Genomic DNA, 16,831 nt, shown 5'->3' on the forward strand with positions numbered 1-16,831 from the left:
TTTGTTGATGCACATCTTCAAACATTGGTTTTTAATATGCGCTCTTTTGTACAGGACACTACTGATTTTATCAATAAATTACAACTGATTAGTGATATCCCTTGTGGCACTTTTTTGTGCACGATGGACATCAATAGTCTATACACCTCGATACTTCATGAGGAGGGAATTGAAGCAGTTTTTGGAGCTATACAGTCACTCGAGATCAGTGAGAGGTATAGGGAGTTTCTCATGGAATTATTATCCATAGTGTTACATAAGAACTATTTTGTGTTTCAGGATGTTTTCTATTTACAAATACAGGGTACAGCGATGGGGTCCAATGTGGCCCCGTCCTATGCCAATTTGTTTATGTCAGCTTTTGAGGAGACCTTTGTATACCCTGATATTTTGTTTAAAAAATTTGTCGTCAATTGGTTACGCTATATAGACGATATTTTCTTTCTTTGGACAGGTAGCATGGAAGACCTGCTTCTCTTTAAAGAGAAATTGGACACCAGATTAGACACTCTATCGTTTACAATAGAATTTGATGCACAGAGGATGCATTTTTTGGATGTTTCAATGGAGGTGAGTGATGGGCGCATCACTTTTGATCTTTACCAAAAACCTACAGATCGTGCTTCTTACCTACATGCTAGGTCTTTTCATCCACCACATCTTATTAAACACTTACCTTATGGGCAATTTGTCAGGACAAGACGCATTGTGTCTGCAGATAACAACTTTGACAAACATGCTGAATATTTAATCACAGCTTTCTCCAGTAGGGGATACGATACTGAGACTTTAATTGATTGTAAAAACAGGGCAAAATCATTGTCTAGAGAGCAATTGCTAACTAAGAAAATAAGAAACAAGAATATTGGTATTCCATGTGTGACGACCTACTCAACACATTCACAAGAGATTAGACATATTGTGAACAGACATTGGAATGTCCTACAATCTGATTCCAAGTTACAATATTGTTTTGATAAGAAACCATTATTCTCATTCAAAAGGCACAGAAACTTTCGGGACCGACTGATGCGAAACGTGAACTTACAAGCAACTACGGCTGCAAACGAAACATGGCTCAAAGCACCAGTAGGTATGTACAGATGTGGGCACTGTATTAATTGCAGTGGCGTAATCACTGGGGACTATTTTGTCCATCCAAGAGCTGGCAAGAGATATCCCATTAAGGAATTCCACAACTGTCAAACGGAATTTGCAGTGTACATGCTTAAGTGTCCTTGTGGCTTAGCGTATGTGGGTGAAACCACTAGGAAATTTACTGCAAGATTGAGGGAACACAAAAGCAGTATTAGGACTGGAAAAACACAGTATCCAGTTGCTCGACATTTTACCGAGAAACGACACACTGTATCTCAATTGAGGTATATGGTCTTGGAGTGGGTGAAACCCCTGGCTAGGGGAGGATCTAGAGAATTGACGTTGAAACAACGGGAATTGTATTGGATATACGAGTTGCAGACTTTATATCCTAAAGGTCTCAGTGAAGAACGTGATCTTTCCCCTTTCTTGTGACTTCCTCTCTGTCTCCTTTTTTGCTAGTATAGGTATCCACCTTGCTTGTGTATTATTCCTTATATCTTGTTTGATTGTTTTTAATTTCATTTGTTTATTTAGATCTTCAAGTGTACCGTTTTGGATGGTTTTGGTGCCGAAATGCTGGAATTGGTGAAAAAATCCCTTTGATCAGATTATTTGAAGACTGATCATGAAATATGTATAGATCTACGGAGATTATATTGGATCCTATGTATGGGATAATGTAATGGATAGTATTATGTTGTTCTATCTATATATAGTATATGTTGTATATGTTGCAATGACTCAGTGTTATACTATATCGATTTTCAAGATGAATTGTAACCGTTTATTACCTTGTATGAAGTAGTATCTAGTAGTCAGCTAATTTTTTGATATTGTGAAAATACACGATATGGCTTATTCATAAGCTGTGCGTTATTGGTAATATAGTGTGCCTTGGCGATTACTTCTATACTTTTTGTTAATGCTTCTACATAATTCAGTGGTTACAGCATATATGTATAAATGTTTATTTAACTTTATGTTATTGTTAAATTATAAGATAGACACTGTCATATGCTTATTATATCATATTTCATACTTGTGTGAATTATATATGTAGTATTACATTGATAGAAACCATTGGTTTGATCCAATATTGCTTTAATGTAAATTTATTTAAATAACTGTACGAATTACCAATCTATTGTTGGTTTTCACTTTGAAGATAATTAATTAACATTTGATGCACTTTTATACATAATTATTATCACTTTTTTTAAGGTGTGTTACTTTAAGATATTGGTGTTGGCGGATTATTACCAATAGTATTAATATTTGGGTATTATTAGCAACCCTATATGTTAAGCACCACTTTTCCTTTTCTTTTTCTTATTTTCTTTTTAGTTTATGATTATTTTTGTAAAAAATTTTTTTTTTTTAGGTAATTTTCACTTTTGCATGCTTTATACTCATTTCTTTGTGGTGGGTCAGTTTGGTATGTATAAAACATTTTTTACGCTAATGGTTATCTTTCCGTAGATATATTACTTAGTTCTTGTAACTATGCTTGCTGATGCGCACGCATGTGAAATTTAACCAGCTTAGCGCATTTTTGCGCATGCGCGGCATGAGTAAAGAGGTTTTTGCTAGTAACCTCTATGGAGTTTTGCATACACGCGAGTCCCTCTATGCATTTAGTGCACCATTGTGCATGCTCTGCTAGGGCTAAGAGGCTTTAGCCAGGAACCTATATGGTGTTTTTTTACTCTTTCAGGTCGCATAGATGTTTGATCACTTGTGTTTTTTTTTTTGTTGTTTCTTTATGTGTTATATGAAGTGGATGAGTCTGAGGACGGAAGTGATGATGTCACTTCCGGTTTCAACTTTCCTCCTCCATACTGATGGCCATCAGGTGATTTATTGCTTTATAAAGGAACTGTGGTGTGTCTAGATATAATGTTCCCTTGATAAAGGCAACCAGGAGGTGCCGAAACGTTGGGGGGTTACTTTTTGTGTCCTGTTTCTGCCCTGTTAGGCTTGTGAAAACTTCTGGTAATTATCCTTGATTTTTTTTATTTATTTTTTGTGCCTAATTTTGTCACTTTAATTATAATTGTTTGTTTTTGCCTGTATCTGATATTGGCTTATTAAACCAGGTTTAGTGACTATTGTGGCTTTTTTTGGTGTGCATTCTCTTTCTTGTTAGATTACTATTTATATGGGTATTTGAGGGAATACCAGTGAGGATTAGCACCCAGATGGTTATGCTTTTTGTTAATTAGTCTCTCCATACTTTGTTTATTGTATGACTATACTTAGGCTTACCATAATTTTTGGAGTTAAAACTGAAACCAGGTGGGGTTGCTAAGTTTCATGCGAATGGTGGATTGTCAACTGTTTAAGATTATATTTGTCAAAAGAAGGATACAGTAAAATAAAATATAATTATATATACTTTAACAGTTTAGCCAGCACATTGCTTAACGTAAACATGAATTATACAAGTCAGAAGTGGTAAGATTTATTATACTACAACTGCAAAAATGTCCATAGATAAAGTTAAACGAGTAACTTAAGTCCGAATCCTGGAAAACCATAGAATAAATTAATAATATATTATAACAGGCTGTTTTAAAACAGTTTGATTACCTGATTCAATATGTGGATAACTTTTTCAAAATAATTATTATGAACACTCATCTGTGGTTTTTTTTTTTTTTTATCCTCAAAGTAGAAAATGTTATTCATTCATTTTTATTTGTATGATCACAACACTTAGTCTATAAAATAAAATGGCAAAGTAAAAACCTTGTCAGGTTATAACAACACAACAGGTTACTTTGTGGTATTTACCATCTATGTAAGCTACTGTGCTGGGAACGTGTTAAGGAAGTGTCGTAACCCTAAAAAGCTTACGTCTGCAGCCACACTGAAATTTACTAAACTGGCGATTCTCCTCAAGTTCCCCCCCCCCCCAAGCAACTGCAGGACTGACCTTACTACAGCGTTCTTCTTTCCTCCTGTGTGGCAGGGAAGAAGTGACCTTCCAGTGCTGCAGCAGAAGGTTGGTACCTTCCAGTGCTGCCGCGAAAGGAACTGAATATTATATGTGCGCTGGGAAGAACAAGCTGGCAGGGGTGTGTTCAGCAATTACATTAAGGTGTGCATCTGAGAGTACTTTCTCTATGTTATTACTTTTATTTTATAGAAGGTGAGTATTATCAAACATTAGAAACACGACAGACCTCTGTAATGGCTTTGGTGCCCAGATTGTCCTGGCATCCTCCTAGTTAATTTGCGGACGCACAGCATCATCACGGGCCGACTCTCTACTTATACTTACCTCTAATTCGTACGCATTTCGTCAGGTAGTTCGTTCAAATTCATAGGGGCTTTAGAAGCTGTAGTGTAGGGAGTGCCCTGGATTTTCATTTTTACTGTACTTATTGGCCCTCAGCAGCACCCCATTAAATTATGTTCAGGTGAGTGCAGCCAGTCCATTGTTTTCCCATATATATTTAGGTATTATTATTATTATTATTTTATTATTTATATAGCGCCAACAAATTCCGTAGCGCTGTACAATGGGTGGACTAACAGACACATAATTGAGATCAGACCACTGGACGTACAGGAACAGAGGGGGTTGAGGGCCCTGCTCAATGAGCTTACATGCTAGAGGGAGTGGTATCTAGCCAGCTCCTTGGTTTGGTACCCCTCCCTGTCATAGGTGTCTCATCTCAGGACCCTATTTAAGCCTTGTGCTGCAGAGAACTCGAGATGGAAGGATTTCCCCAAGTGATTAGCTCATTTAGTAGACAGTTGGCTGTTAGAGTAGGACCTGCCAAAGATGGGGTACATTGACGTTGTGGCAGGCTTATGCAATGTATGATCATATAATGTAAATGAACCCCCATTATTTTTTGCCTAGATTAGGTGTTTTTAATAAAACTAGCAAAATCTGTCCGCACCAAAGTAGCTGTTTAGTAGATAAGGGAGTGCGCTGGATTTTAATTTTTACTCTAATAAAAACCACCATAGATTGTGCTCTTCCCCTTTATATATTTGCCATGTTTTGGGGAAATTATAGACCAAATTAGAGATCTATCTGCACTAATCGAAGTTACAGTTCACGGCATCTTAATGGTGGTATTATCAATATTTTAACCATCCTCATGGTACATTCCACCCTGTGTAATTTCAGCATCAGTGTTTATATAAAGCTCTTTGTAATGATGGTTACATAATGTGAACCAAGTTTGACAGCATATATGTCCCAGTGCCATTGCACCTCTGCAATGTGTGATTGCCAGGAGATCCAACCAGGATTTTTTAGACTTTGCATATCTCCCTCTCTCAGAGAGAATCCAACCATTAACACCATTGATGATATCAACATCTTGCAGCTGACATCATTTAAGAAGGTTTTCACACTGCTCACCGATCAACGCAGATCCACTACTACTGCTCTCAGATGTCTCCCTATTAGAGTTCCTGCCAGCTACATGCCAATTACATTAAACGCGGCCACACTGAGGTCCAATAATCTGCTACTATCCTTTGTTCCTCTCTTGATTGTAATCACTGTGTGTAGGGTATGCAAATTAATTTTTATTTTTTTAGAGGGACTTAATAATGGTTCAATTTAAGATTCCGAATTGGAGCAGCCACCACTGCATCTAGAAGAAACAGATCAGTACATATTCTCAAAACATTACTATGGTGGAAATCATCCGTATATACCCGATACATACCCCAACCCGTACAGGAAATAAGCTTTTTGTAACATGAACATGTAATAGATTCTATATGATTGTCAATTGTAGGCTGAAATAACTATTGTATGGTAAACTCATTTTTGCCCTCTTTTATTACAGGCTTACCGCATCGTCGGTTTTGGCACACCACAACCGACTGTTCATATTTTCTATCTGGTTCATATTGTGTTATTTTATGACCGAATGCAGGCCAAACCAAAATAATTAAAAATTACTGACCAAAATGAACCAAAAATGTTCCTGTGCACATGCTGATCTGAAATAAATGAGCTCAGAGAGAAACCCCTTTTTGCCAAACAACTAAATCTAAACTGCAGCACTAGGTGTTTTGAAGAGTCACAGAAAAGCCTTTAGATTAAAAAAAGAAGAAAAAAAAAAAGATGTTTTTAAATGTACAATATGACACCCTGACAGCAGAACTGTGTGAACTGCACAATGCCATTTATGATTTTTTACAGAAGAATGTTTTTTGGTACATTGAATGAAAGCATACTTAGCAAACAGTATGTAAGGGGAGCATTTTTTTGTCTGAAATTGTAATGTGAGGTCAGAACAGTGCGGACAGAGTTTGTCAGTGAAGTCTTTTTAAAACCCAGCTCACTGGCTTTGCTGGTCTCTGTCCTTTATATACCCTGTGATGTCATTTCAGTTTTTGGAAAACTTTGGTGAAATTCCATTTTTGAATTTTCCACTTTGCTGTTCTGAAGCCATTTATGATACTCCACCTGTCTGGCTTGCTTCTCTTCTTCCTGATGCTTTATACCTTTAGGTAAAAACAATTTACTATATTATAACCAGATTTCAACAAATAAAAATTTAAGTTTTAATGTTCATGACACACACAAGTTTAACCATTAACCTCTCAATGAAACAGTTTTTTGTTTGGTGACACAAAAAAGATACAAGCACTGGCGTCCATACCATGGTCGCAGGGCCCATGCTGTCAGGGCCACCTGATGGATATGGATTTTCAGGGGGCCTGGTCAGCGCTCGATGCTTTAACAGCACGACCGGGCCCCCTGTGATGATGTCAGATAGAGTTGGGAGGAAGTAACTCCCCTGTCACTCCTCCCAGCTATCAGAGAACCGCACGGGAGGAAGGAGTCAGAGTAGTAACTCTGACTCCCATCAGGCTGAGCCCCTACTGGACCCCAGGGAAAGTCACCCTCCTGTAAAAGGTAGGAAACAGGAGAGTGACAAACATTTTGTGTGTATGTGTTTCTGTATGTGTGTGTGTCTGTCCAGGGCCGGACTGGCCCACCGGGATACCGGGAAATTTCCCGGTGGGCCGTCGGCACCTGGGGCCGGTAGGCCATGTGGGTGTCCTGCGGCCGCATGGAGAGCTGTGCTGGCGGCTGCAGGGGAAGCTCTTCTTGCGGCCGCTGGGGGAGCAGGCTGTTCTGTCTCTGCTCCCCCTCCCTCGCACACTAGAAAGAGACCAGGGCAGGAATATGACATCATATTCCGGCCCCGGTCTCATTAAGCTGCACGCGAGGGAGGGGGAGCAGAGACAGAACAGCCTGCTCCCCCAGCGGCCGCAAGAAGAGCTTCCCCTGCGGCCACCAGCACAGCTATCAGTCTGCCCACCCACAGGTAACAAAAAGTATGTATGTCAGTGGGAGTGTGTGTGTGTCATGCTGTGTGTGTCTGTCTGTCATGGTGTGTCTGTCTGTGTCATGCTGTGTGTGTCTGTCTGTGTCATGCTGTGTGTGTCTGTCTGGGTCATGGTGTGTGTGTGTCTGGTTCATGGTGTGTGTGTTTGTCTGTCTGTGTCATGCTGTGTATCTGTCTGTCGTGTGTGTGTCTGTATCATGGTGTGTGTGTCTGTCTGTCTGTGTCATGGTGTGTGTGTGTCTGTCGTGGTGTCTGTGTGTGTTTTTAAAAATAGTGTTTTACTCACCTTTATTTTTTTTCCAACGTCGTGCTGGTCTCTGCCTCTATGACTGAGATCATCAAGCTTGATGATCTCAGCCAATCTGCACTGACACAGGAAGCGCCTCTAGTGACCGTCTGAGTGTCTGTCACTAGAGGTGTCACTAGGAAGCAATGTAAACACTGCCTTTTCTCTGAAAAGTCATTGTTTACATTTAACCCCTTAAGGACCAAACTTCTGGAATAAAAGGGAATCATGACATGTCAGACATGTCATGTGTCCTTAAGGGGTTAAAAGCCTGCAGAGACAGGCTATAGACACCAGAACCATTACATTAAGCTGTGTGTGTGTGTGCGCCTGCTAGTGAGTGAGCTTGCTTGCATGTGTGTGTGTGCCTGCTAGTGAGTGAGCTTGTGTTTTTATGCCAATGAGCTTATGTATATTAGTGAAATTGTTTGTCTATGAGGCTGTGTGTCAGTGAGATTGTCTGTCTGTGTCTGCATGTGATTATGCTTACTGTATAATTAAATGTTTTACTCTGAAAGGACCAATACTTTATATTGGAAAAAGCAATAAATATATATATATATATATATATATATATATATCTCAATCATCTGGGGTGGCAAGACATAGCCCTACATATTACATGCGACAATATATGGCGCAATGACTTATGGGGCTGGCATAGATTTTTTTTTTTTCCAGGGCTGCTTTGTATCCCCAGTCCGGCCCTGTGTCTGTCTCTGTATTTGTGTCTATATGTATGTCTATATGTGTGTGTGTGTCTCTGTATTGATGTGTTAGTCTCTGTATGTACACATACAGACAAACGCACACATACACACAGACAGACTGTATGTGTGTGTCTCTGTATGTATGTGTCTGTATCATCCAGACACATACATACAGAGACGCGCACACACACATACAAACGTGTGTGTGTGTGTATGTGTCTGTGTGTATGTCTGACGGGGGTGTGTGTGTATGTGTGTGTCTGTCTGTGTCTCAGTTTCGCACCGGGGCCCAAATGGATTGTGTGTATGCCACTGGATACAAGCAAATTTTTTTTTTTTTTTGTAATTCTTTATTTTTGCTGTGCATGCAGTAACAACAGGCTTGCAGAGCCACAACAGCAACTGCAGGCTTTTTCATAGCATTTTACAATGTGGCAGATTAAACAGCACAATTTTTGTTTTTGTTTGGGAACAAGAATGTAGGTGACATTTGAACATCTGAAGATTATTTTAAACATGCTAAACTAAACAGGCTTATACGTATTTCGTTACGGTAAGATTATGTGGCGCATATGGCATTACATTCCTGTGGAGTACAAATAGTTATACCTATGCCAGGATTATAAATGTGTGAATTCTTGCTTTAATGCAAAAACAAAATAAGCTTGTCAGATAGAAGAAGTCAGAGGAGAGACACAGTGGGGAAACATTGCATGGCAGACATCTTAGCATTGGTTGCAAGGAGCAGTGCAAACTAAGAGGTTATAGTGGAAAACAGATATGTTTGAACTATTATGCCTAGTAATTAATTCGTTGGAGAAAAACAAAAGGATAAATGTAAGTCCCGTATTGTCCCTCAGGGTGAAGGCTGGCAGGATAGACAGGTGGCTGCCGATTGTCCCCATTGCGGCGTGCTCGCTCATGAGGCACCGAGATTTACCATTTAGCCTATGCCCATTGCAGTGACTGGTTTCTTGCCTGCAGTGTTTGTCTCAGGGGCACCTCTGGGCCGGGAGTCCGCTCTTGTTGCAGTCAGTGGAGTGTGTAGCTTTGCGGCTTCTCGCTTTGCAGCAGCGGCGTGGAGGGGATGATAGAAGCTGTGCCGTGCACTGGTTCTCGGGTCAGGTGAGTGGCTTGTGTGGAGACCAGGTTGTGTGGTTTTGCTCACATGTATGCGTGGGCCTTTGTGTTTGCCCATGTCGCTGGGTGTCGCTTCCCGCCCATGGGGTCGCCGGTCTTTGCGTGTCATGGCGGCCTGTTTGGGTGCTCGCGGGGGGGATGCCTGTAGTGGAGGCGGCGTGTTTTAGGTCTGATCCACGTGGCCACTAGCTTGACTGCCAGTCTGTGAGCCATTCCGCGGTCCCACAACACTGCCCAGAGGCTCGCGCAGAGCCGATCGAATTCCTGTAGAGGGTTCGCGGCATTTTGGGCGTGCGTGTTCCGCTGCTTGGGTTTACGATGGGCGGCCATCTTAGCTGTGTCCCTGCGGTCCGGTGCTTCTCAGTGGGGTATTCTCGCTTGTGCGGGTGCCGTGATGTCCCTCAACGGCAGGGGGGGGGGGGAGGAAACCGGGGTCCATTTCACCTCTATGTGCCACAGCAGTGTACACAACCGAGAGACCGGCCGTATCTTCTCGGCTGCGCCTGCGGGTAGGCCCAAAGATGCTTCAGGGTGCGACCTCCGATATATTAGTGGTATGCCTTAACAAGTTGTTTCCCGTGCTTGTAGAGGTGCTCCAGTAGAGTCTGTGCTTGGTTTCTCGGGTGGAGAGTCGTTAATTTTTCGGTTTTAGTGAGTTTTTCCAGGAGCTCTCTCTATGTGCGACTTGTCTGCTTGGCGGTCAGGCCCCGCCCCGGATACAAGCAAATTTTAAAAAAAGAGTTGACATGTAGCTGTTCAACTGTAATGTCCCTCTTTCTCTTTTAGTGTACCCACAAAAAAAAACATAAGCCCCCCTGCGCCTCATGAACTTGCTACACTGCTGATGCTGCATATCCAATGTGAGAAGAGGCCACATATAATCCACAGGACATAAGCAGTGGGGGGGGGCAGCAAATCATTTCAGTGATGTTCAATCTGAGTGTGATTATTTTGATATTATTACTGTTATTCTTAAAAAAACACCAACAAATTCTGCAGCACTGTACAATGGGTGGACTAAAAAACAAGTAAATGAAGCATGATAAGTTGTACGTACAGGAACAAAATGTGCTGAGAGCCTTGCTCAAATAAGCTTACATTCTAAGGGGAGTGTGCTATATTGACACAAGGGTAAGGGCACATAATAAAAGCAGAAAATAATGCACTTCAGTACTGTTCATATAAAATGGATTATTTTGGATTGTATTTACTTTTTTTTTTTAGAGCTATGCTTAAAGGGACATTAAAGACACAAAAGGAACAAAACATTATTATTTATTGTAAAACATGTATAGGTAGTGTTATTCTCACTGTTTGATGGGGATGATATCAATACAAGGTTTTATAGCAGAGATTGCCTGTAGTGCAACATACTCTTTATAAATTAGAGTAATCTGTTGTAATTTTCTCTTATTTTGTTAATTTAATAAGATTTTATTTATAAAGTAGTGTGGAGAAATACATTGTTTAAAGGGACACTATAGTCACCAGAACAACTAAAGCTTATTGAATTTGTTCTGGTGAGTAGAATCATTAACTTCAGGCTTTTTGCTGTAAACACTTTTCTTTTCTGAGAAAATGCAGTGTTTACATTACAGCCTAATAATAACTTTACCGGCCACTACTCAGATGGCTGTTAGAGATCCTTCCTGGGTCATGGCTGCTTAAAATGCATCCAAAGATTCAGTATGCGGATTGGCCAGGGCTGTGTTTGAATCATGCTTGCTCTGCCCCTGATCTGCCTCCTTGTCAGTCTCAGCCAATCCTATGAGAAAGCATTGTGATTGAATCAGGCTACAACTTCTGATGATGTCAGAGACTGCTTGTTTTTCTGAGTCTAACAGCATGCAGAGTTACAGCTTCAGGCTTGAATACAGTAAGACTTTTACTATATTTATGGATGCATGAGGGGCCCAGGTGGCTAGATGGTGGTTTTAACATTATAGGGTCAGGAATACATGTTTGTGTTCCTGACCCTATATTGATCCTTTAATGTCAAGATTTACATATTGCTAAGGGTGCATACTTTTGTGTTGTGCTATATAATATTGCTATTGAATGTGATCCGTGTAGTTCATACATGAATTGGCTACCTGACAGAGGTAAATTTCAGCAGGAGATTGGTTAAATTGGATTTATAGGAATGTGATAGATGTCAGAAGGTTTACAACACATGTTGCTCTTTTGAAACAACCAGCAGCCAGAGCCTCTGCAAGGTGTGAAATGTTACACGTTAGTCTCCTCTTAATCTAGATTCAATGTAAACCAACTGGCTACTCTACCATATGCCTATAGGCATATGATAGAGTAGTGGGTTCTTTTGATATACAGGTGATACTCGAAAAATTAGAATATCGTGCAAGAGTTCATTTATTTCAGTAATGCAACGTAACAGGGAAAACTAATATATGAGATAGACGCATTACATGCAAAGCAAGATAGTTCAAGCTGTGATTTGTCATAAGTGCAATGATTATGGCTTACAGCTCATGAAAACCCAAAATCCACAATCTCAGTAAATTAGAATATTGTGAAAAGGTGCAATATTCTAGGCTCACAGTGTCCCACTCTAATCAGCTGAGTAAGCCATAACACCTGCAAAGGGTTTCTGAGCCTTTAAATGGTATCTCAGTCTGGTTCCTTAGGAATCACAATCATGGGGAAGACTGCTGATCTGACAGTTGTGCAGAAAACCATCATTGACACCCTCCATAAGGAAGGAAAGCCTTAAAAAGGTAATTGCGAAGGAAGTTAGATGTTCCCAAAGTGCTGTATCAAAGCACATTAATAGAAAGTTATGTGGAAGGGAAAAGTGTGGCAGAAAAAGGTGCACAAGCAGCAGGGATGACCGCAGCCTAGAGAGGATTGTAAGGAAAAGGCCATTTAAATGTGTTGTTGATTCACAAGGAGTGGACTGAGGCTGGAGTCAGTACATCAAGAGCCACCACACACAGACGGATCCTGGACACGGGCTTCAGATGTCGTATTCCTCTTGTCAAGCCGCTCCTGAACAACAAACAACGTCAGAAGCGTCTTACTTGGGCTAAAGAAAAACAGGCCTGGTCTGTTGCTCAGTGGTCCAAAGTCCTCTTTTCTGATGAGAGCAACTTTTGCATCTCATTTAGAAACCAAGGACTCAGAGTATCGTTGTATTGTGCTCCTTGAAACAACAAACCTTTTTCCAGAGCAGCCTGAGGTTAACTGTGGGTTTAACTATGGGTTTTTCTTTGTATCCCGAACAATTCTTCTGGCAGTTGAGGTTGAAATCTTAAGTGGTGTACCTGATCTTCACTTGGTATTAAGAGATCCCCAAATGTTCCACTTCTTAATAAGTGATTTAACAGTACTGATTGCCATTTTCAAGGCTTTGGATATCTTTTTATATCCTTTTCCATTCTTATAAGGTTTCTGTAACGAGTATATACCCCTACACGCAGGATCCAGCCTAACAGAAGACAGTACAGAGGAGAGATGCGTCTACCGGACCTTAGAGTGGCCGGACTCGACGTAATAGGATAAGACAGAGTCAGGAACGATCCGAGGTCAAGGGCACAAAGAGACAGCGTAAACGAAAACTAGCCGGGGACTGGTACACAGGAATCAGCAAGCCGGCAAACAGTACAGAATAGGATAAAGCGAAAACGAAGTCAGAATACAAAGCCAAGGTCAAATACGGAGAAACACAACTGAACACAACAAGCACTAAAGGGAACTGTAGCAGAAACCACGATAGGGCAAGGAACTAAGGGAAAAGGGTAAGTATAAGTAGCCTTCAAACTAATGTGATTGGCTCCTGTCACTTCCACTCCCCCAACAGGTAAGTGTATGGGGTGATTGGCATGACAGGAGCCAATGGGAGCCTTTTTGCAATTTAGGCTCCCACTGTCTCTTTAAGAGCGCGCCCGAGATTCGCGGCGCGCTCTTAGCTGCAGGCGGGACACGTGACCGCTTCTCGCGGTCACTGCCCGCCTTCCTGTCTGAACAGTCGGACGAGCCGCGCGCGGCTCGTGCAGCCGCAGGACCGCGCGCGGCTTGAAGAGAGGACCGCGTCCGGCCCCCGGATAAGGTAAGTACCGCTACAGTACCCCCCCCTGAGGACACGCCCTCCGGGCGGGCAGGACCAGGCCTGGCAGGAAAACGCGAATGGAAAGAACGTACAAGGCGGGGAGCATGAACAGCATCCGCAGAAATCCAACTGCGCTCCTCAGGCCCATAACCCTTCCAATGTACCAAGTACTGAAGCCGACCCCTGAGAAAACGAGAGTCAATAACAGCAGATACTTCGAACTCCTCATGACCCTCCACAGAGACAGGAGGGGGAGGGGGAGTAAGCCGGGTATAGCGGTTGTGTACGTAAGGCTTCAACAAAGAGGTGTGAAATACATTGGGTATACGCAGATTCTTAGGCAGACCCAAGGCATAAGAAACGGGATTAACCTTATGTATAATGCGATAAGGACCAATGAAGCGGGGAGCCAATTTCATAGAAGGCACCCGGAGGCGAATATTCCGTGTGGAAAGCAAAACCCTGTCCCCCACAACATAGGAAGGAGCCGCTCTGCGATGCTTGTCAGCCTGAGCCTTCTGGCGGGCAGCAGAGTCCACCAAAGAACGCTGAACCTGCTCCCAAGTATTACGCAAACCAGCCAAATGCTCATCCAGAACTGGCATGCCCTGTGAGGAGAATGCAGCCGGAAGAACAACGGGATGCTGGCCATAGACAACGTAAAAAGGGCTTTTGCCGGAAGAATCATGAGTGGCATTATTCCGAGCAAATTCAGCCCAAGGAAGCAGGTCAGACCAATTGTCCTGATGGTGAGACACAAAACAACGGAGGTACTGCTCAAGAGACTGGTTGGCACGTTCAGCAGCTCCATTAGACTGGGGATGGTAAGCGGAAGAAAATGAGAGGGAAATACCCATCTCCGAACAAAAGGCTTTCCAGAACCTGGAAACAAATTGGCTACCCCTATCGGATACAATAGATAAGGGAATACCATGTAATCGAAACACTTCTCTAGCGAAGATAAGAGCCAATTCCTTGGAAGTGGGCAACTTGCGAAGAGACACAAAGTGAGCCATTTTGGAAAACCGATCTACTATCATTAGGATGACTGTGTTACCATTCGAAGGGGGTAATTCAACAATAAAATCCATTGATAGATTAGACCAAGGTCTCTCGGGAACGGGCAACGGATGCAACAGCCCACAAGGAACTCTACGAGAAGTTTTCATACATGCACAAGTAGTACAAGCACTTATATAGTCAGTAACATCCTTACGTAAGGTATCCCACCAGAAATACCGAGAAACGGCTGACACTGTTTTGGAAATACCAGGATGTCCAGCAGTCTTAGTATCGTGATAAAGTGACAGAATATCCCGTCTCTCGGGAATGTCAACGAACAATTTATCATTAGGCCTCTCGCTAGGTGCCATGCCTTGTTTCGCTTGTATGGCCTGCAAGAGGGACGAGGAAATAGACAATATAGTAGTTGCTATTATCCTGTCTGGGGGAATGACAGGAGTGACATCAATCTCCTGTTTGTCAATAGTCTCGAATTGTCTGGACAGAGCGTCCGCTTTGGTGTTCCGGTCACCTGGCCTATAGGTGATTATATAATTAAAATGAGACAAGAACAGTGACCACCTAGCCTGCCTTGAAGACAATCTTTTAGCTTCGCTAAGGTAGGATAGGTTCTTATGATCTGTAAATATGAGAATAGGATCCTTAGTTCCTTCTAGCAAATGTCTCCATTCTTTGAGTGCTAAAATGATAGCAAGGAGTTCGCGATTACCCACATCATAATTCCTCTCTGCCTTGGACATTTGTTTAGAAAAGAAGCCACAAGGATGCAATGGCTTGTCAGGAGACTCTCTTTGGGATAAGACAGCACCTACCCCTATATCGGAAGCATCAACCTCAAGTATATATGGCAATGAGGGGACAGGATGCTGTAAAATAGGGGCAGAGGCGAACGTAGTTTTAAGAAAGTCAAAAGCCTGAAGTGCCTCAGTAGACCAGACACGTGTATTGCCATCCTTTTTAGTCATACGAGTAATAGGCGCTACTATAGACGAAAAACCTTTGATACAAAGAAGAACCCCGCTCCAGCCGGAGAAGAGGATCTTCTAATAAATCCCTTGTCTAATGACTCTTTAATGTATTCCTCCATGACACGGTTTTCTTGAACCGATAGGGGGTACACCCTGCCCTTAGGAGGTATAGTACCAGGCAACAAATCAATAGCACAATCGTAGGGTCTGTGAGGCGGTAATTTGTCAGCTTCTCTTTTATCAAAGACAGTCTTTAAAGTTAAATACTGAGAGGGTATTGTCGTAGATAAAGGAGGAACAGTAGGAACGTTAATAGAATTCACAGGCGTGACTTCAATAGTACATGACTCATGGCAGGCTTCACTCCATGATTTTATCTGCCCTGTCTCCCAGTCAAAAATGGGATTGTGGGCACGTAACCATGGATACCCTAACACCAACTGTGAAGAGGGAGAGGTGATGACCTGGAACCGAATGGTTTCATAGTGTAGAACCCCTGTGTACATGTGTAGCGGTGCAGTCTCGTGAGTAACAACAGGAGATATCAATGGTCTACCATCTATGGCCTCAACGGCCAAGGGTATCTCCTTCTCTCTGATGGGAATATTGTTTCTCTTTACAAAACCAGAGTCTATAAAGTTCTCGGCTGCCCCAGAATCAACCAGGGCGTCTATGTTTTCAACTATACAACTCTCTCCCATATGTAAAGAAACAGGGAGAAGCAATCGGTTAGGAGGCAATGTAGGAGACTTAGAAATCACACCCAAGGCCAGTCCCCTATAAGGTCTTAGGTGCGAGAGTTTTCCGGGAGCAGAGGACACTCCTTTACCATATGGTCTCTCTTACCACAATATAGGCAGAGTCCCTCCCTTCTCCTATGTAATTTCTCAGTATCTGAGAGTTTTGCAACCCCTAATTGCATAGGTTCCTCTTCAGATACTTTAACACTCTCCGGTATATTAACTCTGGGTTGAATAGGTGTAACAAAACGTCTATTCCTGTTCTTAGTATAGAGCCTGTCACGAATCCTATTATCTATATCGATGAGGTAGTCAATAAGGTCCTCTAAGGCAATAGGAAGCTCCTTAGCTGCTACCTCATCCAATATAGAGTCTGATAAACCTTCCATGAAGGCCGTAGTTAACCCATTATTGGTCCAATCGACCTGTGAGGCAAGGGTACGAAACTGTATAGCGTAATCAGCC

At 42.1% G+C, this 16,831-nt stretch overlaps 2 protein-coding genes across 2 annotated transcripts in view; both read right to left on the reverse strand.

Annotated features, from left to right (window-relative positions):
* LOC134568392 (dimethylaniline monooxygenase [N-oxide-forming] 2-like) overlaps nt 1-16,831 on the reverse strand; it is a 489,265-nt gene that overhangs the window by 166,466 nt on the left and 305,968 nt on the right. The window lies entirely within an intron of this gene.
* CFAP92 (cilia and flagella associated protein 92 (putative)) overlaps nt 6,153-16,831 on the reverse strand; it is a 219,034-nt gene continuing 208,355 nt past the window's right edge. Inside the window, exon 16 of the mRNA XM_063426966.1 lies at nt 6,153-6,582. Coding sequence (XP_063283036.1) covers nt 6,443-6,582 — 140 coding nt within the window. The 3' untranslated portion in view covers nt 6,153-6,442. The remainder of the gene's footprint in view (nt 6,583-16,831) is intronic.

This window comes from Pelobates fuscus, chromosome 7, assembly GCF_036172605.1.
Source record: "Pelobates fuscus isolate aPelFus1 chromosome 7, aPelFus1.pri, whole genome shotgun sequence".
NCBI classification, from domain to species: Eukaryota; Metazoa; Chordata; class Amphibia; order Anura; family Pelobatidae; genus Pelobates; species Pelobates fuscus.